Below are 26,567 nucleotides of genomic sequence, written 5' to 3'. Positions count from 1 at the left end.
ATCTTCCATTTAATAATTATGGAGGCCACTGTGCTCTTGGGAACTTTCAGTGCAGCAGTGCAGACATTTTTGGCATCCTTCTCTAGATCTGTTTCTCTACACAATCCTGTCTCTGAGCTCTACGGGCAGTTCTTTCCTCCTCATGGCTTGTTTTTTTGCTCTGATATGCATTGTCAGCTGTAAGACCTTAAGACCCACCCTAATCTTTGATAAAGCTCCCCCTGTGTGTTAATAATCGCTTTCCATATCTGAAAAAAAAACGTCTTGGTATGTTTTCCTTTTTCAAGTATAGAATCGATCCATTCCATCCGGAAAAAAAAGTCAACTTTACTGGTAACAAGACTGTGGGAAGTAACATCTGTCTGCACCCATAGATACAATATACTCTATACATCATATGCTTGTCACACGTTAAATATCTGGAAAAAAATCCTCACTTATAATGTTAAATAAGGCCCATTCTGGCATAAGGGATAGTGAAATTTTAAAGGTATGTTTTAAGTGTCGGTTAATGATATAGCAGACGTCTTGTATTTTAGTGAAATACGTCACTAAAAACGCTAAGGGAAGTGAGCATTTAGGGCAAATTACAATGTCCCATTGGGGACAGTTTAGATTTGTTCCATGGTGTGATATAAGCAAAACTACTCATTCATAAAGTGTACAGCAACAAAGCAAGCCTGATGTACTATGTAAAAGAACATAATAAAGGAGCTTCATAAAGTGAATGTTACCTCTTTCACAAGTGATACCAGTGTAGCCAGTTCGGCAATTACAGCTGACTGCACCCTCTGCACTGGACACACAGACTCCACGGCTGCCACATGGGTTCAGCAAGCACAGGTCGCTTACTATAAAACACAAGTCATGTAAAGGATCAGAGAAGACTGTAGTCTCCATCTTTTAGGTTACCTCCTATACGATACATCAAAATCTATACCTATTAAACAGTAAAGAAGTGTTAGCAGAGTTGTCTGTATTTATGTGTAGTTAAACCATAAAATATGGTTATCCAGGATTACAAAACAAAGGGTCAGTTTTTTTAATCCCACAAACGGGGGCCACTCTTGTCCACTGAATCTGTCACATAAATAAGGATGAATACAGCGCCTTCCAATGGAGAAGAGTGGCACTGCCTCTGATTGTTTTCTAATCCTGGACAACCCTTTTAAACTAACGACTGATAATACGACTGGTATCCCTTGTAACCATACTTTATGTACATTATCTCCACTCACCGGTCTGGCAGTGATAGCCATAGAAACCTCTAGGGCACACACACAGGTAAGAACCTGCCAAATTCTCGCACTTGCCTCCATTCTGACAAGGAGAAGACTGACAACCATCCAACTCTGGAGACAATTGTATACAAGAAAGGGAAAATACATTAGAACAGAGAAATGGAAATAGAAAGAAACTATTTCAAGGGTCCTCTAGGTCCAAATGCAGACAATACCCGAAGAAGTCTAGACATGCACACCAAGTACAAGCTGGTTTTGACAATATGATACTGTTGACCCCCACCCAAACAATCACTGACGTTGTACACACACTGATATAGGGAAGGTTGTCAATCATCCAGCTCTGGAGACAACTGTATACAGCAAATGGAAAATACATTACAACAGAGAAAGGTAACGGCTGTACTAGACAGCCAGATTATGCAGGCGATTGTCAGGAGGGAAGCGTTCCTCCCCAGCCAGAGGAGACCGCTGCAGCAATCTCCTCCTCAGTATGGGGAGGAGAGATCGCTAATGCCTCCGCTCATCCCCATACTGAATCATTGTTTTCCAGCAGCAGATTTTGATCAGACACCACGATGATGATTTTTAAACCTGTTGAAAAATTGGAATTGCCCAATGAACGAGCATTTGCTGGGATGTTTGATCAGCCATAAGAAAGGCTTCTCAGTAGACCTGCATGTGAAAATATGGCTCCATAGACAGTCCTGGAGGTTTTATGACCTGGAATATCTGGGCCACAAAGGCAAAATCCAGACACTTTGCCTATGTTTAGACGTCAACCTTAAGAGGCATAGGGGGTATTGCAGAAGCCTGTCTCAGAAGCTGGCACAAGTCTAACATGCATGTCCACAAGTCCGCCTTGTGTGTTTAAAGCCTATTTTACCAATGTCAATGGGCTGAATGTATTATTGTAGGGTCTGCATTTTAAGTGATTTGGAATATCCTGGAAATGAATTTGTCAGATTATCACTAGTAATGTACACATAGAGGATCATTATGATTACAAGGTAGGAAACAGTAGTCTTTCTATCAAGACTCCAAACGTGCAATATTATTATAGGATCTTTGTAAGCGCAATGGGTTTCCAGATGTCAGCACCATTCTAAAGCTATGCTGTCATGTTCCACGACTCAAAGAAAAGCAAAGCAGCTTCAAGACCTGCCAGTATTGGCATATGACCCTGGCTGCGATTCCTAGCTTATGAAGACTGAAGATGGCTGCACAAGAAAAATGACTGCATATGTAAGACACCCAAGCTTACAACAGCGTTCAAAAGACGCTTTTCTTTATAAAACTCATTATTCTTCTAATCTTTTGAGATGTGAAGGTGGCCATAACCATTATACTTAGATTGACCGAACCACCAATTTCACCAGGTCCAGCCGACCGTGTAGTGTATAGGAAATGCTTGCCTGACATTCATTTGGCAGACAGTATTGGACATTTACTTAAACATACCCAATACTTTATTCTCAAGGGAGATTAACTTATTTGCTTTCCCCGCTGAAAAAATACAACAACACTTGGCCACACCAAGTATCAAATGTATGGGAAGGTTGGGACGAACAGCTGTCGGCTGAGCAAGCTATTGAAAATGAATGGCCAGGTTAAAGGGGTTGTCTCACTTCAGCAAGTGGCATTTATCATGTAGAGAAAGTTAATTCAAGGCACTTACTAATGTATTGTTATTATCCATATTGCCTCCTTTGCTGGCTGGATTCATTTTTCCATCACACTATACACTGCTCGTTTCCATGGTTATGACCACCCTACAATCCAGCAGTGGTGGCCGTGCTTGCATACTATAGGAAAAAGTGCTGGCCTCTGGTGGCCGAAACCATGGGAGCGCACATAGGCTGGTGCTTTTTTCTATAGTGTGCAAGCATACCACCGCTGCTGGATTACAGGGTGGTCGTAACCATGGAAACAAGCAGCGTATAATATGATCGAAAAATGAATCCAGCCAGCAAAGGAGGCAATATGGATGATAACAATACATTAGTATGGGTCTTGCATTACCATCTCTACATAATAAATGCCATTTGCTGAAGTGACACAACCCCTTTAAGCTTATTGGGAATGATAAGAAAGCACACGTCTTTTCTATGTTATCCACCCTATAAACTAAACATTGTAACATCAAAGAACAATACATGATGATCGTACAGGGCGTCTTAACAAACTGCAGAGTCTGTAATGTCTAACATCTGGCATCTTACATCTTTATCTGATCTTGTAAATAACATCAGGCAAGAAAAAACATATTGCACTTTTTCCCATTTGTTTTTTTACCAGTTTCACAGTGGGTGCCAACAAATCCTTCGGGGCAGGTACAAAGGTAGGCCCCATGTAAATTCTGACAAGTTCCTCCATTTTTACATGGATCAGAGGAGCATTCATTTATGTCTGAAAATGAACCATAAAGAAACAGCAGTCAAGCAAACAGCACAAACAGAACCCTACATCTAAAGCAAAACTTTGAAATGAACGCCCAAAATTTCATTGAAAAGTGCTGTTCTGGTGGTGGTGGTGGTGGTGGTGGGGGGGGGGGGTTATCTTCTCAAAGAAGATAGCCAGTATGCATATTATACGGTGGACCTGAAAATCTGTCACAGGTATTGTGGTCTCGGTAAGGAGGTAGTCTTCTCAAAGAGGTGGTCTTTTGCAGAGGTTTCAGATTTCTGTAAATGCAGGTATCCATGATCTACCTCTCTAATGCTGCACTCCATCTAAATACGTGAAGGTACAACAAACTCACCTCCGTCCTGTGACAGGCATCGTATTTCTAATCTAGGTTTTAATTTACACATGTCAACTACTGAATTTAAATACATAAAATCATTCTAAGGGCAAAGACATCATAAAAGGAATGTACCATCAGAAAATTACCTATTATGTTAAAGCAGCTCTGTCATCAGGATCAACCCTATTAAACCAGACATACATGCTGATTAAAACTATACCTTTCTTTTGTCTGTACCTTAAACAGCTGCAGAGATATCTGCATTTTTATTCATATGCAAATGAGCAATTTGAGCACCAGGAGGCGGGGCTGAATGGTCTGAGCACTGCTCTGTAACACCCGCTGTGCTCTGTACACGCCCCTTTCCTTTGATTGACAGGGGTAGACATCAGGCTGAGGGCAGAGCTGTGTCCTGGCTTATACATATCTTCTTTATACATGTGTATTATACACACTATGTACTACAGCTTCACCACACTGCGAATCTACATATCACTGCTTTAATCACACGCAATGTATGAATATGAAGACAGCTTTGCTGTGTGTGAGTTTATAAGCATAGAAAACCATACATCTCTATGTGGTAATGCTATTAGTGGTATAGTGATCTCCCTTGAATATAGACATCCTAAACTCAAGTTCCAGGAGAGATATATGTTGTTTTTTTTTCAATAAATTTTTTATTTTTTCTTTAAAACAAAATTAAAAGGCTATACTATAATAAATAATATGTAATCATATAATAATAATAATTCCTTACTATATTGAGAATAGTGTTTTTTTTTTCTAAAACCTGTTACTGCTTTATTCATAGACACAATACATACAATACATGAGTATGAAGAAACCAGTAATATTTATTATCTTTCTAAAAAACATTATTCTCCACGAAACGTTCCACCAACGTCCTCAATGACTGTATAACGGCAACACAATTGATCGACATATGGAGAGTGGGTAACCCAGAGGGACGGGAATTCACATTTTATTCCCAGTCTCGAAAATCCTGGTCCCGCATAGACTACTTGCTGGTTACCCGCACCCTTTTCAATAGATGCCAGAGATACGGACATTGAGGACCTGGTCATATCGGATCACTCACCAATATCACTAACGCTACGTGACATGGCCCCTCACGGTTCAGATTTCTTATGGCGATTCTCCTCCGACTTATATGAGAATGAGGAGTTTTGTGACTTGCTGAGGGGGTGGTGGGACGAATATATAGGCCTTAATAACATGCCCGACAATGCCCAACTAACGTGGAGTGCAGGGAAGGCGACGATAAGAGGCAACCTGATTTCATACATAGCGGGTATAAAAAGGAAAACTCAAGAGCAGCTAGACAAACTTAGTATAGCGCTGAGACTAGCATACAAGGCCTTCAAAGATAACCCCACAACAACCTCCAAAATCGCGTGGAAGAAAGCTAAACAAAACTATGAACAATGGGCACAAAAAAGGGAACAACTATTTCGTTCACAGTCTGATGCCCAATTTTACAAATATGGCAACAAAGCAGGCAAATTACTAGCAAACCTAGCGAGAGGCTTCAAATCAGGGTCACCCATTCTAGCCCTTCGAGATGCTAAAGGTATATTGCAACATGATCCGATAGTTGTTAGCAACATATTAAAATATTTCTATGGGAGACGGGTCTCAAAATGACCCAGACGAGACCTGGCCCGAAAACATGGACATCCCACAGATCCCTCTAGAACAGTTATGGCGAACCTTTTACAGACCGAGTGCCCAAACTGCAACCCAAAACACACTTATTTATCTCAAAGTGCCAACACGCACTTTAACCTGAATGCCAATATAGTATATCTTCCATGTACTTTATCATGTAGCTGTAATAGCCTGCCTACATTCAGTGCGCTGCCTGTGCTGTTCATAGTGAGCCCTGCACTGATGAATGGCAGGAAAAGTCTAAGGCATACTGGTACACCATACCAGGGAGCGGGTGCCCACAGAGAGGGCTCTGAGTGCCACCTCTGGCACCCGTGCCACAGGTTCGCCACCACTACTCTAGAAGATCTAAATAGACGTAACGAGTCGATAACCAATCTAGAGGTTCAAATGGCCATAGCTGGCTTGTCACTGGGGAAGGCCCCTGGCCCAGACAGATATACGGGGAGTTCTACAAAATACTAGGAGACAACTCCTAGTCAACACTCCTTGTTCCACTCTATAACAAATACCTGGCAGGCACCCCCCTTCCCCAAGAATCAAAAGTGGCGTACTTAAAAGTGTTGCCCAAGAAAGATAAAGACCCTCATCAAGCGTCGTCGTACTGGCCCATATCCCTAATAGATGTGGACGTCAAATTGCTATTGAAAATAATGGCGGATAGATTGGGGAGCATTATGCCCAAACTAATATCCAACCCACAAGTAGGATTCATAAAAGGCAGATCTGCAGTTACCAATATGAGAGGCGTCCTAACTGTGTTAGACGAAATCAAAATGAGACCAGACCTCCACCCAGCTCCAGCTCTCATTAGCATTGACGCTGAAAAAGCTTTCGACAATGTGAGCTGGAGATGGCTGGAAAGAATGCTTGACAAATTGGGACTACATGGCCATTCAGAAATTCAATTTCTGTACTATATGATAAACCAACTGCAAAAATCAGCACACCTGGCTTCTTGTCTCCTCGCTTTGAGCTGTTTAAAGGAACCAGGCAAGGCTGACCCTTGTCACCCTTATTATTTAACCTAACCCTGGAACTCCTGTCGCGCTTTCTAACATCCACGTCTGATATAGAGGGGATAAGAGTAGGCACAGCGGAAATAAAGCACCTATATGTACCTTTTGATCTTCCTTGAAAACCCACATAGGGACCTAAAGCCCCTCTTACAACACTTACAAACCTTCGGTAAGTGGTCGGGATTTAAGATTAATATGGATAAGAGCGAGCTACTACTTCTTAAAAATAAGCAGCACTATACCTCGACGCTGGCACAGACTGTACCAGTTAAGGTCTCCTCCACAAGCCTAAAATATCTGGGAATTAATATAGGACAAACCCCTGAGTCAATATATAGTCTAAACTACCCACCGCTGATCAAAAAGCTTCTAAAAGAGATTGACAACTGGACTAATCTGCCGCTGTCCCTAATGGGCCGCAGACATCTGTAAAAGATGGTCAGCTTTCCCAGACTGTTGTACCCAATGCAAACGATACCGCAAACGATACCGCTGCTGCTCAAGCATTCAGATGTACAGACAATAGAAGCTGCTTTTCGATACTTTGTATGGAGGGGGAAAAAAATAGCACTCCGCAAACTTCATCCCCTGAGAGATGAGGGTGGCCTGAACTTTCCGGATCTGCGTATATATAATCTGGCGAGCCTTTTTCGACACTGCATTGATTGGGTGTCCAATTCCAACCACTATTCTAACCTAGCCATAGAAGCGCAACTGGCGCGCCCATGGTCGCTAACAGCCTTACTACACACCAAATTCGCCATGATACCCACTCAGTTGAAAAATAGTGTCTTGTTGAAGGACACGATTGCCACATGGAAAGCGATCCATAAGGAATATGGTCTCCCTTTCTCTCTGTCAAAACATATGCCACTTTGGCAACATCCAGAATTTCTCCCAGGGATGAGCAATCCACAATTCGCGTTATGGAAGTCTAAAGGGATTAATACGGTTGGGGACATGTGGAACAAAACAGAAAATAGATATTTTAAATTCCTGGAACTTTGCTCCACAGTTGATCTCACTTCCAAACATTTTCTGGCGTGCCATCAAGTCACCGGTTTCCTTAATAGCCGAGTTCGTGACCTCTCCAGGGAATTCCCTTCAAACCAATTCAACAATATGTGCAACACACAAGATGTTGGCCTGTCACTTTCAGAGATCACTCGTTTGTTGAGAGACAACACACTAAAGGCCACATCTAGTAAGATAGGGAGGTCCTGGGAGGAGGGAATACTTAAAGGGTGGGTGGCTGTGAGACAAGCAGTGCCAAATGAGGTATGGAGAGAGACTCAATACAAGATCATACATAAAGCCATATATGGCTTCTACAACTCACAAAATGTTACACGCAGTGATCAAATAAGTAGATGCCCGAAATGCGACGACCCTAATGCAGATTTATATCAAGGCCTATGGTCCTGCCCAAAAGTTGTGGCGTTTTGGGAGTCCTTCATCCAGTGGCACAGTAGTGCCATGAAGAAGGATTCACCTTTATCACGTGAGACAATCCTGTTTCACTACAAACCTGACAACGGTCACTTGTCACAAGCCACACATATCAGTATATTGGCAGCCAAACGCTGTCTACTACGACATTGGCTCCAGCCAGGCATCCCGAAATTAAAAGGGAATCTGTCACCTATTTTGACCATATAAAACCGTTAACATAGCAATGTGCAAAAAAAGTACCTTCTTACCTACATGTGTCTTCTTTCTTTTATTCAACTTTTCATTCTTATTAAAAAGCAATTTTTCTGATATGCAAATGAAGTCTCAAAGTGCCCAGAGGGGCGTTATTACTCTGCTCTAGTGCCCAGTAACGCCCCCCTGCAGTGCCCAGCCGGCCTTTCTTCCAAGCCCAGCACGCCTCCTAAGAAATAAATGTCCTCCCACATACTTGCCGAACGGCGCTGCCCCCTCCACTACGTCATTTAATTTATTCAATGCATCGGCCCTTGCTTCCTCCTCTCTTGGCCTACGGCGCCGCCCCCTCCACTACGTCATTTAATTTATTCACTGCACCGCCTATGCTTCCTCCTCTCTTGGCCTACGGCGCCGCCCCCTCCCCACTACGTCATTAAATTTATTCACTGCACGCACCGGCCCTTGCTTCCTCCTCTAGAATCTCTCAGAGGCAACAGTGCTCTGATTACGTCACTGGGCTCGGCGCATGCCCAGTGACACTAGTGAGGCTGTTGCCCTCTGGAGCAGGAGTATCGTGCAGGTGCAGGCACTCAGCGATACTGCACCTGTGCGGGATTTCGGAGGACAAGAGAGGAGGAAGCAAGGGCCGGTGCGTGCAGTGAATAAATTAAATGACGTATTAGGGATGGGGCGGCGTCGTAGGCCAAGAGAGGAGGAAGCACGATGGTGCAGTGAATAAATTAAATGACGTAGTGGAGGGGGCGGCGCCGTTCGGCAAGTATGTGGGAGGACATTTATTTCTCAGGAGGCGTGCTGGGCTTGGAAGAAAGGCCGGCTGGGCACTGCAGGGGGGCGTTACTGGGCACTAGAGCAGAGTAATAACGCCCCTCTGGGCACTTTGAGACTTCATTTGCATATCAGAAAAATTGCTTTTTAATAAGAATGAAAAGTTGAATAAAAGAAAGAAGACACATGTAGGTAAGAAGGTGCTTTATTGCACATTGCTATGTTAACGGTTTTATATGGTCAAAATAGGTGACAGATTTCCTTTAAGGGAGGTCTTGGATCAGGTGAAGGGATGTGCTAAAATTGAATTTTTGGCAGCTGAATATAGGAAGGAAAAACTGATAGGTGGGCTCATGAAAAAGTGAAGAGGTATCATCACCCGAGTGTTTAATGGGGATGAACTACAAGACCTAATCCGACCAAATAGACTAAATTCCTGGTACTTGAGGGAACAGCTTAAAGGGAACCTGTCACCGGGATTTTGGGTATAGAGCTGAGGACATGGGTTGCTAGATGGCCACTAGCACATCCACAATACCCAGTCCCCATAGCTCTGTGTGCTTTTATTGTGTAAAAAAATCGATCTGATACATATGCAAATTAACCTGAGATGAGTCCTGTATGTGAGATGAGTCAGGGACAGGACTCATCTCAGGTTAATTTGCATATGTATCAAATCGATTTTTTTACACAATAAAAGCACACAGAGCTATGGGGACTGGGTATTGTGGATGTGCTAGCGGCTATCTAGCAACCCATGTCCTCGGCTCTATACACAAAATCACGGTGACAGGTTCCCTTTAAGGGCACGCTAAGCAGCTTGGGAGATGGTGACGTGCATATCTGACTTACAGACAATATAGGGATTGAAGAGGAGAGTCGGACTATGGGAACGCGGACATGCGCAAATATGTTGATTTGTTATGTATTCTATATTAAACTGCTTTGTATTTTCTATTATGATACCTTATTTCACACGCTTGCATATCAATGTACAGGCGCAGCCATCTTTGAAATTTGTGAACCATTTGTGACAACGTATGTCAAATGTGCCTATGTCAACTTTGTTAATTCTATAAATATAAGAAACAATAAAAATTGTGTCTACAAAAAAACCAAACATTATTCTCAATATAATACGGACATAGACTTTTTTAAGGGATAAATGTGGAAGAAAAAAAAATGCAAAGTCTCTACTAAGATTCAAACCTTGGATCTCTACATACAAAACCAATTGCTGAACCTCTAAGCTATAGCATTACCACATAAGTATGCATGTTTTTTCTATGATTAGAAGCTAACACATAGTACCAGTGTCTTCATAATTCTATATTGTGCCTGTGAATAAAGCAGTAATATGTATGTTAGCTTTCTGAGCAGATCTCAGTGTGGTGAAGCTATAGTACATAGTGTATAATACACGTATATACAGTAGATATGTATGAGCCAGGACACAGCTCTGCCCTCTGTCTAGCCCTGTCAATCAAGTGGAGGGGGCGTGGTGCAGTGCACAGGGGGCGTTACATAGCAGTGCTCAGAATATTCAGCCCCGCCTCTGAGTACTCAAATTGCTAATTTGCATATGAATAAAAACGCTGATTTCTCTGCAGCCGTTTAACAAACAGACAAAAGAAAGGTACAGTTTTAGCCAGCATGATGCGCCCCACCAGCCAGTCTGTCTGGTTTAATAGGGTTGATCCTGGTGACAGAGCCTCTTTAAACATATGGTGTAAAAATTTCTGGTGGTTATTTTTTTAATTTCCCATGTCATCATCTTTAAACTGGTTGTGCAAGAATAGGGTTTATTTTGGCGGGGCCTGTATAGGGAAGCTCCTTCTCCTCCAGGCCTGCCATGCCTCGCTGTAAACATCCGGTTTGCCGTCTCCTCAACCAATCACCGGCCACTGTGGAGACTGGATTCCCTCCATTTTCATGAAGTAAGAGGAGCCGGTCACCGCTGTGGCCGAGGATTGACTGCGGCGATGTCAAACCAGATGTTTACAGCTAGGAAGCCCAGCAGAGCATCGCAGGCTGCGAGGAGAAGGGGCTAAGTAATCTACCCTTTACAGGTCTGGGCAGGAGTACAATGACCCATACCACCCATATATAGATAACAAAGGATCCACTAATCACAAGAGGCAATAGTCACAGCTTATCTACTCCCTGTACAATTACCTCTGCTGTCTAAAAGAATCTCCCATGGACAACAATGAACACATCAAGTCCATTGTGCCTAAAGGCGGGTTTAGACGGGCCGATGGAGTGGCTGATTCTCGGTTAAGACGCGTTCTTTCCCAACAGTCGGCTTCTCGCTCAGTGAAGGAGACCACTGCGTGTACATGCAGCAATCACCTCCACAGTATGAGGACGAGGGCCTTGTCCTCATACAGAAACATTGTTTCTGGGCAGCAGATCGCTGTTTAGAAAGCACGATCTGCTGCCCAGAAACAATGATTGGAGTGCCTGCACAAACAACAGGATCACCTGATGAATGAGCTGATGGGCGAGATCTGGACGATTATTGGTTCGTCTAAATCCACCCTAACCCTTTCACGCTCAGCGCCGCACATGTACGGCACTGGGAGGGTGTTTAAAATTTAAATATGGCGCCCGCTCCTGCCCTCAGCGGGCGCCATAGCCGCAGGTGGTCGCCTGCTTCTTTTAGCAGACACCCGCGACTCATGTCTGCAACCGGCAGTAATGCCGATCGCGGACATTTGAACCCTCAGATGCCGTGGTCAATCCTGACCACGGAATCTGAATGTGCTGAAAGCGAAAGTGCGCACTTTCGGTTGCGCTCCGGCTCCCCCATATGGCGATCGGAGGAGCCGGAGCGTGTATGCAGCAGCCCCTGTCTTTATGAATGACAGGAGGCTGCTGCATAGTATTTCCTATGGAGCCCTTGCCTGTAATAGGGCTCCATAGGAAACTTGTAAAATCCTCATAGATTTCAATGCAATTTCCCCCCCCCCCCCCCCCCCAAAAAAAAACAAGCCCTCATATGGCTATTTGAACAGACAAATAAAAAAAGTTATGGCTCTGAGAAGGAAGCGAGGGCAAAACGAAAACGCAAAAAAAAAAAAAAGGGGGGTAAAGGTCCATGAGGCTTCTGTAAAGTACCTAAACAGATTAGAAAAAAAAATACTGTATATTCCTGTGTATAAGACTACTTTTTAACACATAAAAATCTTCTCCAAATTCGGGGGTCATCTTATACGCCGGGTGTCGTCTCATATGCCGGTATACAGCGTGCTGAAACTTACTTCCTAGCAAGACTGGAGAAGCTGTCCTTCTCCAGCTTCAGGGACAGGCGCCCTCTAGCTGAGCCACCGTGCGCTGCATCCCGGCCAGCCGCTCCTGAAGCAGCCCCCTCTTCCTGCTCTCAGTGGTTTTCTCATGCCAGCAGTATCACATTGCGTACTACCGCTCAGATCGTCTTGAAGACAGGGAGGGCTGGGCAGGCAGGGAGAGCTGACCCATCCAATCCAAGCAGGCATTGTATGCAGTGTGCACAGAAAATACCGGTACATCGCTTGCTGTGATTGGCTGGTTGTTGTATACTAGGTTGGATTGGCGATTCTGAGGGAAGGCGGGGGGGGGGGGGGGAAAGCAGGATCATCTGCACTTCAGCCAATTCTAATGTTGGCGGATCTCTAATGGAGTTTGGTGTGCATCTTATCTGTGGTGAAAAAACAGAGTCTATCTGGGGAGCAGATACATGTGGTGGTGAATACAGTACAACACCAGTATCTGTACCTGTACATACAGTACAGCACCAGTATCTGCATCGGTTCATACAGTATAGCACCAGTACATACAGTACAGTATACAAATGGCTAACAGTCAAGACCCCATCATGGCTCTACCAGCAAGAAGAAAGAAATATGAAGCCAGTTTCAAACTTAAAGTTGTAAACTTTGCCATGGAACATAATAACTGCGCTGCTGCAAGACAATATGGAGTAACAGAAAAGATGGTTTGCGACTGGAAAGCAAATTAAAAGCATTAAGGAGTATGCCAAGGGGTAAGTGTGCATTAAGGAGAGGCACCCCACCCACATTGGCCAGAACTCGAAAAACATGTAGCAGACATGGTGAATGAGCATCGCCAAAACGGTTATGTAGTGACACAAAATAAAATACGTTTGTTTGCACTTCAGTGGCCAAATCTAACCCAGATCACAGCAACAGATCTAAGGCGACTGTATCCTGGTGTACTAGATTCTTGGAAAGGCATAGTATGGTACTGAGGCAAAAGACGAAAATTGCACAACAGTTACCTGCAGATCTTGATGCCAAAGTAAATGTTGTTGGAGGGGTAGTCTTATACGGCGAGTATAGCCCAAACCCTATATTTCAACTGGAAAAGTTGGGGGTCGTCTTATACGCCCAGTCGTGTTATACGCCGGAAAATACGGTATGTTTCACTGGTTCAGGTTTTAATTAGTAAAGAATATGTGATAAAGTGATACGTTCACTTTATCAGTTTGAATGTGCTAAATTGCTCCTTTGTCTTATTCTCTTATTAAACATGAAGAATTTCCAGGGTGCAACTTCTTGGCCAGTAAGTCTAAGCCGTGTACATGGAGTCTGTACGTAAGTTCACTGAGGCTGTACAGGCGCTGAAAGTTATTCTGTAGAAATAATGCTTCTAGGGGAGAAGACCTCTGGACATGCAGTGTCCAATAGACCTCTGGAGGAGTATAGGTAGTACAGAGAAGTAAAGTGGCCGCTTACCGAATTCACAATGGTTTCCACTGTATCCTTCTTGACAATCACATAAGAAGTGGGACACACGGTCCTTGCACACGGCACCATTTTGGCATGGCTGTGACTGACACTCATCAATTTCTACAAGAGAAAAGCTTTACATGAACAGATTCTCCTTTTATCAGCCTCCTTAGTCTCATCCTATGACAGTAGAGGAAAAGACTTACCCTCACACTGTGGAGCTTCACTCCACATGCCATCCTCGCTGCATATGCAGGTATTGTTTGGGCCGCTCAATATGTATCCTTCGTTACAATGGTATTCAGCTTTTCCACCAGGCCATGTTGATGTTACAATTACTTTGGCATATTTCACATGTTCTGGAGGTCCACAGTCCAATTCAGCTGTAAAATGGTTAATAGAATGGAGAATTGTCAGTTCCACATGTAATTATGCTTAATAAAATGCACCCGAGAAATGTGAAACAATTAAGCAATGGTCAGTGGGTGCTTCACCTCAGCAATATCTCAAACCGCAAGGGTGATTGTAGATTGTAAGGCCCGAACTCCCGGCCGGGCGCTCCTCCTACTGGTAAGTGAAAGGTCTGTGCTATAAGCAATGCGCCGCACAGACCTTTCACTTACCAGTAGGAGGAGCGCCCGGCCGGTCACAGACATTGCAGGTAAGTATAATGCTTCTAAAATTGCTAAGTAACCATGGCAGCCAGAACTGCAGTAGCGTCTTGGCTGCCATGGTAACCGATCGGAGCCCCAGCGATTAAACTGTCTCCGATCGGAAACTCTCCGCTGCCACCAATGATGGGGGGGGTGATTTTAATTGGGGGGGGGGGGAGAGGGGAGGCCGCACTGGCCACCAATGAATATAATACTGTGGAGGGAGGCAGGGGGGTCCGCACTGGTCACCAATGAATATAATACTGGGGAGGGAGGGGAGCCGCACTGGCCACCAATGAATAAAATACTGGGGAGGGAGGGGGCCGCACTGGCCACTAATGAATATAATACTGGGGAGGGAGGGGGGCCGCACTGGCCACCAATGAATATAATACTGGGAAGGGAGGGGGGCCGCACTGGGCACTAATGAATATAAAACTGGGGAGGGAGGGGGGGTCTGGTGCGGCACCTGAGGGGTTAATTGTGCGGATCACAGCCCCCTGTAAGAGATCGGGTGCTGCCAGGCAGCAGGGGGCAGTTATTACACAGTTCTCAGTATATTCTAACTTAAAAGCGTCTCCATCACCATGGGAACGCCTCTGTGTTAGAATATACTGTCGGATCTGAGTTTCACGATCTAACTCAAATCCGATGGTATATTCTAACATAGAGGCGTTCCCATGGTGATGGGGACGCTTCAAGTTAAAATATACCATCGGATTGGAGAAAACTCAGATCCGATGGTATATTAATAGCGACTCCTGACTTTACATGGAAAGTCGATGAGGGACGGATCCGTTTGCAATTGCACCATATTGTGTCAACGTCAAACGGATCCGTCCCCATTGACTTGCATTGTAAGTGTGGACGGATTCGTTTGCCTCCGCACGGCCAGGCGGGCATCCGAACGCTGCAAGCAGCGTTCGGGTGTCCGCCTGCTGAGCGGAACGGAGGCCAAACTGATGCATTCTGAGCGGATCCGCGTCCACTCAGAATGCATTAGGGCTGGACGGATGCGTTCAGGGCCGCTTGTGAGAACCTTCAAACGGAACTCACAAGCGGAACCCCGAATGCAAGTGTAAAAGAAGCCTTGTTTGCATACCGTTTCCCAGGGAGCATTGCCTGATAAGTTCTCTACACCAGCAAGAGATCTCTGCAAGGAGAACTAGTACCCCAAGAGCACAGGAATAAGACAGCTGCTGGTTAAACCATTATTCAGCAAACAGACATATTTCTTTTTTTCCCCGTTCACATGTACATTCAGCATTTGTATGTAGAATATAACTACCAAGGTAGCAAACACTATGTTGCTATATGGTCTACCAGCTAAGGACCATCAAAAGTAATGCAACGTAGGGCAAGAGGCTGTATGGGAAAAGTACTGTATGTAGAGAAATGAACTGAGGGAGAAAAAGATGCACATAAGCTAAGACAGGGATCAGCAACCTTCAGCACTCCAGCTGTGGTAATACTACGACTCCCAGCATGCACACTTGCTTAGCTATTTTCAGAACTCCCATAAAAGTGAATTGAGCATGCTGGTAGTCGTAGTTTCAACACATCTGGAGTGCCGAAGGTTGCTGACTGCTGAGCTAAGAGATGACAACTAACCTTTATGTGCATAGTAAATCACACAAAATAACTATATTCCTAGCATTTGTTATACCAATATGTGTAAGGCTACTTTCACACTAGTGTTTTTTGCGGATCCGTTTGGCTCAGTTTTGTCAAACGGACACCAAAATGCTGCAAGCAGCGTTTTGGTGTCCGCCTCCAAAGCGGAATGGAGACAGAACAGAGGCCAACTGATGCATTCTAAGCGGATCCTTTTCCATTCAGAATGCATTAGGGCAAAACGGATCCGTTTTGGACGGTTTGTGAAAGCCCTGAACAGATCTCACAAACGGAAAGCCAGAACGCGAGTGTGAAAGTAGCCTAAGGTCTACACAAGAGGAAAATTCTAGGGGAGGTTTTAAAAGCTTACACATGGTGGCATATTGACTGCATATGCCACCAACATCTGATCATCAGGTGACTGACCAAGCTGCTAAATGGTTAGCCACTGACTATAATAGATGGTCCATGTGGCCTCCGAAAAAAGTCAAGAGGAATAGGCACTAGGCAAAGTAGCAAAAATGTGTGGACATACAAAAACTGAGACAAGATTATTTTGTTAAGGGGTGAAATGCTCTTTTCAGGGTACTTTCTCTTGAGATGTTCTTGGACAATGCATCCACATCATGAGGTATGATCTGAAATGATCGGACTAAGAAATGGAGAAGATGAACAATCTCATGTATATGCAGAAATAAGAAAACATTTAAATAAAAAGACAAAAATACATCGGCCCCAGCTGTACCTTTCTCACAGTGTCGGCCAGAGAAGTGTGGTTGACAATCACATTTGTATTTGCCGAGATAGTGAAAACAAGTGCCTCCATTGTGACATGGACCAGATGAGCAAGGGCCTCTCATTCCTGGATTGAAAGAAAGAAGATCTCTGATAAGTACATCAGTCTCATATGTCTGTCCAAACATTAATAAAACGGAGTCCTGAGGCGCGGAGCTTTACATTAGTGTAGGCTATAGTGTAATCCAATGATGAAAACATAAAGGTCTCTAGCGAAACTTAGAAACTTTGAGCACAAGATTGGTCTTCTTTATTCCGGCAGCTCCCCTGAAGATGCGTGCAGCGTTTTGGTGTCCGTCTGACGAAACTGAGCCAAACGGATCCTTCCTGACACACAATGTAAGTCAATGGGAACGGATCAGTTTTCTATGAGATAATCATAATAATGGTGTTCAAGATGGATCCGTCTTGGCTATGTTAAAGATAATACAAACTGATCTGTTCTGAACGGATGCAGATGTTTGTATTATCTGAACTGATACGTCTGTGCAGATCGATGACGGATCCGCACCAAACGCGAGTGTGAAAGTAGCCTCATACTAGTTGCTTGGTAAAAGTCCTTTGCCATTCCCGGGGACAGGGAGAGAAAATATACACAGCCCAATTAGATTGGATCCAAACTTGTGTCAACTAGAATGTCCCCAAACACATATTTTTATACCCCGTTAGCTGAAGGGGTGGCTGTGAGGGAACTCTCCAATCTGGCCCAGCCCTTGGGGAAGGCACTTCATTACTTGTGCTCACTCCATCTCCTCATCCAGTTTCAGTTAAGCCATGTATATATTACACAGGACTTATACTGTTAGGTCTATAAATATTGGGACATCAACATAATTCTAACATTTTTGGCCCTATACACCACCACAATGGATTTGAAATGAAACAAACAAGATGTGCTTTAACTTGCTTTAATTTGAGGGTATTTACATCCAAATCAGGTGAACGGTGTAGGAATTACAACAGTTTGCACATGTGCCTCCCACTTGTTAAGGGACCAAAAGTAATAGGACAATTGGCTTCTCGACTGTTCCATGGCCAGGTGTGTGTTATTCCCTCGTTATCCTAATTACAATGAGCAGATAAAAGGTCCAGAGTTCATTTCAAGTGTGCTATTTGCATTTGGAATCTGTTGCTGTCAACTCTCAAGATGAGATCCAAAGAGCTGTCACTATCAGTGAAGCAAGCCATCATTAGGCTGAAAAAACACAACAAACCCATCAGAGAGATGGCAAAAACATTAGGCGTGGCCAAAACAACTGTTTGGAACATTCTTAAAAAGAAGGAACGCACCGGTGAGCTCAGCAACACCAAAAGACCCGGAAAACCATGGAAAATCAAGAACACTCTCCAGGAGGTAGGTGTATGTGTGTCAAAGACAACAATCAAGAGAAGACTTCACCACAAGATGTAACCCATTGGTGAGCCTCAAAAACAGGAAGGCCAGATTAGAGTTTGCCAAACGAAATCTAAAAAAGCCTTCACAGTTCTTGAACAACATCCTATGGACAGATGAGACCAAGATCAACTTGTACCAAAGTGATGGGACGAGAAGAGTATGGAGAAGGAAAGGAACTGCTCATGATCCTAAGCATACCACCTCATCAGTGAGGCATGGTGGTGGTAGTGTCATGGCGTGGGCATGTATGGCTGCCAATGGAACTGGTTCTCTTGTATTTATTGATGATGTGACTGCTGACAAAAGCAGCAGGGTGAATTCTGAAGTGTTCGGGCAATATTATCTGCTCATATTCAGCCAAATGCTTCAGAACTCATTGGACGGCGCTTCACAGTGCAGATGGACAATGACCCAAAGCATACTGCAAAAGCAACCAAAGAGTTTTTTAAGGGAAAGAAGTGGAATGTTATGCAATGGCCAAGTCAATCACCTGACCTGAATCCGATTGAGCATGCATTTCACTTGCTGAAGACAAAACTGAAGGGAAAATGCCCTAAGAACAAGCAGGAACTGAAGACAGTTGCAGTAGATGCCTGGCAGAACATCACCAGGGATGAAACCCAGCATTTGGTGATGTCTATGCGTTCCAGACTTCAGGCTATAATTGACTGTAAAGGATTTGCAACCAAGTATTTAAAAGTGAAAGTTTGATTTATGATTATTATTCTGTCCCATGACTTTTGGTCCCTTAACAAGTGGGAGGCACATATGCAAACTGTTGTAATTCCTACACCGTTCACCTGATTTGGATGTAAATACCCTCAAATTAAAGCTGACAGTCTGCAGTTAAAGCACATCTTGTTTGTTTCATTTCAAATCCATTGTTTGGGTGTATAGAACCATGTTATAAGGGAAAATAATACAATCTACAGAACACCGATCCCAGACCCGAACTTCTGTGAAGAAGTTCGTGTTTGGGTACCAAACATGCGCGATTTTTCTCACGTGAGTGCAAAACGCATTACACCCGGAATAATCGCGGGTGTTCTCGCAACGCACCCGCACATTTTCCCGCAATGCCCGTGTGAAAGAGGCCTTAGGCCCTCTTATTTTTCTTTATCATACTATTGAAAATCCAAATTAATACATTTTAGTGGGGTAGCGAAAAATCGTTGATTTCTAACATTAATCTGTTTTCCCTTAGTCTTAACAGCAGCACAATAATGGGGTATTTATGCCCCTGTGTACTAGTAGGACAGTTAGAATGACTGATTAATTAATTAGAGACTTCTAAGCCTATATACGGATACCTAGCCCCTGTTACCCTGAGTTTATTATAAAGAAGTAATGTACTTACGCCCTAACCAGCAGCACAATAATGGGGAGTTAACAAGAAGTATCCCCACAGGGAGGGCCCTCTTGTGTGTTTGAACTCAAATAACCCTCAACAAAGCAGTCTCTTCCGAGAAACGTAAATTCAACATATAGTTGGAGCTCCATGCTACAAACAAAATCTCATACGGCGGAATCAGACTTCATCAGGCCAAGAGGCGGATGGTCTGAAAGGGGCTCTAACAGAATTAGGCGGATCTGAGTTTGGAACAAAGTAAGCCAGTCTAATGGTAGCCATAACCAAGTCTGTTCAAGTCCACACAGGACAGAAAAAAACACAGGGTAACAGGGGCTAGGTATCCTTAAATATGCCCAGGGGTCTCCAATTAATTAGTGGTTAATTTGATTAAATTAAAAATTCCATCTGTCCTACTAGTACACAGGGGCAGAAATACCCCCTCATTGTACTGCTGGTTAGGATGTAAGGGAATTTATTAATGTCTTCAGGTATATTTTATCATTGATCTATGCAGCTCAGTGACCTCATATAGGACAAAGGGGGTAGGGTTAATCTTTGTAAACTGGATCGACTTCAGCTGTTTGAAGATGGCTTGACAGATACACCTTCTAAGGTCAAATATTAACTGCATATTCCCCCCAAAATGGTCCTTTTTAACCCCTTCCGGATCCAGCCATTTTCCACCTTGGTTTTTTACTTCCTGTCTTCCAAAAGCCCTAACTTTTTTATTTTTCCATTCACATAGCCGTATGAGAGCTTATTATTTTGTGCGACAAGTTGTATTTCCTAATTTAATATTTCATATGATGTATGGCCGGAAAAAAAATGATTAATTCAGTGGAATTGGAAAATAATTGCAATTACATCACAGTTTTATGGGTTTTTATGGCGTTCCCTGTACAAATTACACATGACCTGCAGAATAAAGGTAAGTACAATTACAGATAACACATTTATATAACTTCTGTCCTGTTTTAAAAGGAATTGTTAAAAATAAAGAATTTATTTGAATAAAATTTGTAAAAAAATTTGGTTGATGTTATTTTTCATTTTCTATGTCACTATCCATATTTTGAAAAATCCTAAAACCCTGCAGTTTTTGCACTAGCCACTAAAGGCCCTCATACACACATACACGCTCAGCCGAACCAAATGTGTATATGTATGGGGGAGTCAGGAGAGATTGCTAGCGGGTGAATATTGAATGCAGATGGCCAGCTTAAGCCTAATAAAAGGCACCACTTCTTGGTCTGTACAGATCACTTGTCAGCTGTCATCTCATTATCCTCTGGGGCAGGATTACATTGACAGATAACACCTATATATGGATAACAAAAGATCCAATATTCACAATAGGTGATTGTCAAAGCTTATCTACGCCTTCCTTGTACACCTTGTACACTGACCTCTGCACAGAGTATACTTAGAAAACTCTTCCATAGAAGTCAATGAGGTCCCCTCCTGTCAATATCAATTATATATATATTTTGTATAATTGCAAAATGGGGAAAGGGGGTATTTTGAATTTTTATTTCTTTTTGCTTTTTTTTACAACTTTATCAAGATATGAACATGAGATCATTAGATTGCTTACACCATAAACTGCAAAAAATATACTACTGCAGTCTATGGTAGACCTGTAATCTTCCTACTAAGCCCCTCAAAAGGCCTCAGGCTGCCATAGCAAGTGAACAGCTCCCGCAATGTTCGGGCATTGGAACCAGCTTGATTCCTGTAAATTAGCACAACCTGTCAACAAGGGGAGTACTGACACCCAGCTGTCAGAGTATTCATACAGGAACAGTACAAAGCAGAGATCAAAAATACTATGCTCCAGAACAGTTATTTCATGGGGTATACATGTATTTAGTAAAACAGACATGTCAGAAGAGGGGACGGCTCCTATTTTAACCTGTAGATCACTCCAGGAACAGACAAACAATGTGCATGGTCTAATATCGCACCCAACAACAACACAAAGAAAAGTCTCACCCGTCTCACAGTGTTTTCCAGTGAAGGGATAAGGGCACATGCAGTAATAATCATCATTCGACTCCTTACATGTTCCTCCATTTCGACACGGTAACAGACTACACAGGGCCGGCTTTACTGAGAGAAAAAGAAGGGACTAAATCAATGGATTACCAGGGAAGAAACTCAGTTGTACACATGCATGGTCAGTCTTTATTATAGCTAGTGGTACGGTAATAATAATATTTATTTATATAGCGGCACCATATTCCGCAGCGCTTTACAATTCATAGGGTTCATATACAGAACTAAAGACATCACAACGTAACCGGCTAATATACAAGCGGTTCCAAATTATTATGCAAATTCTATTTAATTGTCACAAAGATTAAATATTCAGTTTTTCAGCCTCAGAGCTCTTTTGATCACTGAAAACAATCTCGGACACCTGTGATAATCAGATTGGCAGGTGAGACCAATTTAAGGAAAAACTACTAAAGGAGGGTGTTCTACATTATTAAGCAGAGCACCATTTTCAAGCAATATGGGGAAGAAAAAGGATCTCTCTGCTGCCGAAAAGAGTGAAATACTTTAATGCCTTGGGCGAGGTCTGAAAACATTAGATATTTCACGAAAACGGAAGCATAATCATCGCACTATTAAGAGATTTGTGGCTGATTCAGAGCACAGACGGGTTCGTACAGATAAAGGCACATTGAAGATTTCTGCCGGATCCATGCATCGGATCAAGAGAGCAGCTGCTAATATACCATTACATAGCAGCAAACAGATATTTGAAGCTGCTTGTGCCTCTGGACATCAAGGTGTAGAGTCCTCCAGAGTCTTGCAACTGTGCATAAACCTTCTATTCGGCCACCACTAACCAATGCTCACAAGCAGAAACGGCTGCATTGGGCAGAAAAATACATGAAGACTAATTTTCAAACAGTCCTGTTCACTGATGAGGGCCGTGCAACCCTGGATGGTCCAGATGGATGGAGTAGTGGATGGTTGGTGAACGGCCATCCTGTTCCAACAAGGCTGCGACGTCAGCAAGGCGGTGGTGGAGTCATGTTTTGGGCTAGAATCATGGGAAGAGAGCTGGTCGGCCCCTTTAGGGTCCCCGAAGGTGTAAAGATGACCTCTGCAAAGTAAGTGGAGTTTCTGACTGACCACTGGTACAGAAAGAAGAACTATGCTTTCCGTAATAAAATCATCTTCATGCATGACAATGCACCATCTCATGCTGTAAAGAATACCTCTGCGTCAATGGCTGCTATGGGGATAATAGGAGAGAAAGTCATGTGTGGCCTCCATCCTCCCCTGACCTCAATCCTATTGAGAACCTTTGGAGCATCCCAAAGCAAAAGATCTATGAGGGTGGGAGGCAGTTTACATCCAAACAGCAGCTCTCGGAGGCTATTCTGACATTTTGCAAACAAATTCAAGCAGAAACTGTCTAAAAACTCACAAGTTCAATGGATGCAAGACTTGTGAGGCTGCTATCAAATAAGGGGTCCTATGTTACAATGTAACGTGACCTGTTAAAATGTTTAAAACGTTAAAATGTTGTTAAAAGTTTGATTGAAATAGCTTTTGATTTCAGTAAATATACTGCAAACACATCAAATGACACTTTTCAGTTCTTTACAACCTATAAAGTGTTTTGAAACTTACTGTGCAGAATAATGTGGAACAGTGCATTGTAAGTTTTTTATGTTTAAAAAAAAATACTGTTATCATTAGGAGGTTTGTTCAATGTTATTTACATCAACTATTTAGTTAAATGAGAAAAATATAATTTGCATAATAATTTGGAACAGGGTGTACAACTGATACACTAGGAGGGAGGGCCCTGCTCGCAAGAGCTTACACTCTATGTGGTACTGTAGATATGCAAAGTGTGCACACGTTTCTGCATCCTCAATAGATATTACATTCACTTCTCCACTGGAAATGAGGGATTGACAGCAATAATAATCCAGGAAATGAAGGCTAGCCACTGAAAGGCCAGATTTATCAGAAGCCAGACTACTAAATATATACGTTACAGACCAAAAGTTTGGTCACACCTTCTCATTCAAAGAGTTTTCTTTATTTTCATGACTATGAAAATTGTAGATTCACACTGAAGGCATCAAAACTATGAATTAACACATGTGGAATTATATACATAACAAAAAAGTGTGAAACAACTGAAAATATGTCATATTCTAGGTTCCTTTTGCTTTGACTACTGCTTTGCACACTCTTGGCATTCTCTTGATGAGCTTCAAGAGGTAGTCACCTGAAATGGTTTTCACTTCACAGGTGTACCCTGTCAGGTTTAATAAGTGGGATTTCTTGCCTTATAAATGGGGTTGGGACCATCAGTTGTGTTGTGGAGAAGTCAGGTGGATACACAGCTGATAGTCCTACTGAATAGACTGTTAGAATTTGTATTATGGCAAGAAAAAGGCAGCTAAGTAAAGAAAAACGAGTGGCCATCATTACTTTAAGAAATGAAGGTCAGTCAGTCCGAAAAATTGGGAAAAACTTTGAAAGTGTCCCCAAGTGCAGTCACAAAAACCATCAAGCGCTACAAAGAAACTGGCTCACATGAGGACCGCCCCAGGAAAGGAAGACCAAGAGTCACCTCTGCTGCGGAGGATAAGTTCATCCGAGTCACCAGCCTCAGAAATCGCAGGTTAACAGCAGCTCAGATTAGAGACCAGGTCAATGCCACACAGAGTTCTAGCAGCAGACACATCTCTAGAACAACTGTTAAGAGGAGACTGTGTGAATCAGGCCTTCATGGTAGAATATCTGCTAGGAAACCACTGCTAAGGACAGGCAACAAGCAGAAGAGACTTGTTTGGGCGAAAGAACACAAGGAATGGACATTAGACCAGTGGAAATCTGTGCTTTGGTCTGATGAGTCCAAATTTGAGATCTTTGGTTCCAACCACCGTGTCTTTGTGCGACGCAGAGAAGGTGAACGGATGGACTCTACATGCCTGGTTCCCACCGTGAAGCATGGAGGAGGAGGTGTGATGGTGTGGGGGTGCTTTGCTGGTGACATTGTTGGGGATTTATTCAAAATTGAAGGCATACTGAACCAGCATGGCTACCACAGCATCTTGCAGCGGCATGCTATTCCATCCGGTTTGCGTTTAGTTGGACCATCATTTATTTTTCAACAGGACAATGACCCCAAACACACCTCCAGGCTGTGCTATTTGACCATGAAGGAGAGTGATGGGGTGCTGCGCCAGATGACCTGGCCTCCACAGTCACCGGACCTGAACCCAATCGAGCAGAGTGAAGGCAAAAGGGCCAACAAGTGCTAAGCATCTCTGAGAACTCCTTCAAGACTGTTGGAAGACCATTTCAGGTGACTACCTCTTGAAGCTCATCAAGAGAATGCCAAGAGTGTGCAAAGCAGTAATCAAAGCAAAAGGTGGCTACTTTGAAGAACCTAGAATATGACACATTTTCAGTTGTTTCACACTTTTTTGTTATGTATATAATTCCACATGTGTTAATTCATAGTTTTGATGCCTTCAGTGTGAATCTACAATTTTCATAGTCATGAAAATAAAGAAAAATCTTTGAATGAGGTGTGTCCAAACTTTTAGTCTGTACTGTACGTTACAAGTGTTCTCTTACCCCTTTCACACATTTTTCCAATGAATCCTCGGGGACACACACAGGAATAGGTATCATCCTGAGATTCACATCTTCCTCCATTCAAGCAGGGATCCGAGTCACAGGGAGAGGGCAGTGCTAATAAAACACAGCAGAACAGGGTTACATTTTTGACACAATGTCAAATAATACATTTCTATGGCAATACATTATAATAAAAGCATTATAAATAAAGAAAATATTACTGTATGTACCCAGGTAATCTAGAATAAAAGCGTAAATCGAAATCAGAGGTGACTGCACATTTTGGGGACCCCACTGAATAACTCTGAACCCTTGTGAGTGGGACTTGGGTTATTCGGGGTATTTGAAGCCATTTCTGAATACTACAGTAGCAATACCAGACAAAGCATATGGATAAAAGTGAAGAAAAATAAAAGTTAAAAGTATAACTAATGCAGCTTACAGTGGTTGCTGATGATATAGTCCGTGTGACACACACACCGGTAGCTGCCCCCATATTCCATGCAGGAGCCTCCATCTGGGCACTTAGAGCCCATACTGCAGGGCAGAGACGTGACCTCTAAAAAACAAAATGGAGCAGTAAAGAATAAGGAAGGGCTACTTTCACACTTGGGGTAGCAGGGTCCGGCAGGCAGTCCACCCCCCCACCCGTACTAATGCTAGCCCACTGTGCCGCCGGAAGTCTGCTCTGCCCCCGTTCACTATAATGGGAGCGGGCTGCAACACGGCAAACGGCTGGAAAAAAAACTACAGCGCGCTCCGGTTTTTGCCCGGCCGCCTCTCGGCTTGTTATAGTGAATGGGGCCGGAGCAGACTTCCGGTGACACAGTGGGCTGGCGTTAGCACGGATCTGGCAGGCTGTTCCCCCGCCGGATCATCTATTCTTTTTTCTGCCAGTTAAACCAGATAGCAGCACATATCCTTTTTTTTTCTAAAATCTAGATTTTCTTTTTTTCATTTCCTAAACATGACTCTGGGGGCGGCCATCTTGTCTGAGCTGTTCTTAACAGCATTTAGAGATATGCCCTACGGCAGCCCCATGGGTCATAGACACAACGGTCAGGAGAGGACCTGACTGACTTCTATGGGAGAGTTTTCTAAGCATGCTCTGTGACCTGTGCAGAGGTCAGGATACCTGATATCTGTCTTTGTAATCTTGCCTGTGATCATAATGATGAAAAGTGATCTGTACAGACCAATAAATGGCATCTATTTTTAGGCTTAGTGGCCAGTGTGAAAACTGCAGGATTTTAGGATTTTTTTAATATATAGTGA

The 26,567-nt window shown here is 43.2% G+C and overlaps 1 protein-coding gene across 4 annotated transcripts in view; it reads right to left on the bottom strand.

Moving 5' to 3' along the window:
• Window positions 1–26,567, bottom strand: part of SNED1 (sushi, nidogen and EGF like domains 1) — a 149,209-nt gene that overhangs the window by 18,172 nt on the left and 104,470 nt on the right. For all 4 annotated transcript variants that reach the window (XM_044290710.1, XM_044290709.1, XM_044290711.1 and 1 more), the window contains 9 exons: window positions 25,735–25,851; window positions 25,290–25,406; window positions 21,663–21,779; window positions 16,874–16,990; window positions 14,068–14,244; window positions 13,868–13,981; window positions 3,537–3,650; window positions 1,239–1,352; window positions 735–851 (listed from right to left, as the gene is read on the bottom strand). In XM_044290710.1, coding sequence (XP_044146645.1) covers window positions 735–851; window positions 1,239–1,352; window positions 3,537–3,650; window positions 13,868–13,981; window positions 14,068–14,244; window positions 16,874–16,990; window positions 21,663–21,779; window positions 25,290–25,406; window positions 25,735–25,851 — 1,104 coding nt within the window. The remainder of the gene's footprint in view (window positions 1–734; window positions 852–1,238; window positions 1,353–3,536; window positions 3,651–13,867; window positions 13,982–14,067; window positions 14,245–16,873; window positions 16,991–21,662; window positions 21,780–25,289; window positions 25,407–25,734; window positions 25,852–26,567) is intronic.

The sequence above is a fragment of the Bufo gargarizans genome, chromosome 4, assembly GCF_014858855.1.
Source record: "Bufo gargarizans isolate SCDJY-AF-19 chromosome 4, ASM1485885v1, whole genome shotgun sequence".
In the NCBI taxonomy this organism is placed as follows: domain Eukaryota; kingdom Metazoa; phylum Chordata; class Amphibia; order Anura; family Bufonidae; genus Bufo; species Bufo gargarizans.
The sequence above is the reverse complement of the archived record's forward strand: the minus strand, read 5'-3'. Positions and strand labels throughout refer to the sequence as shown.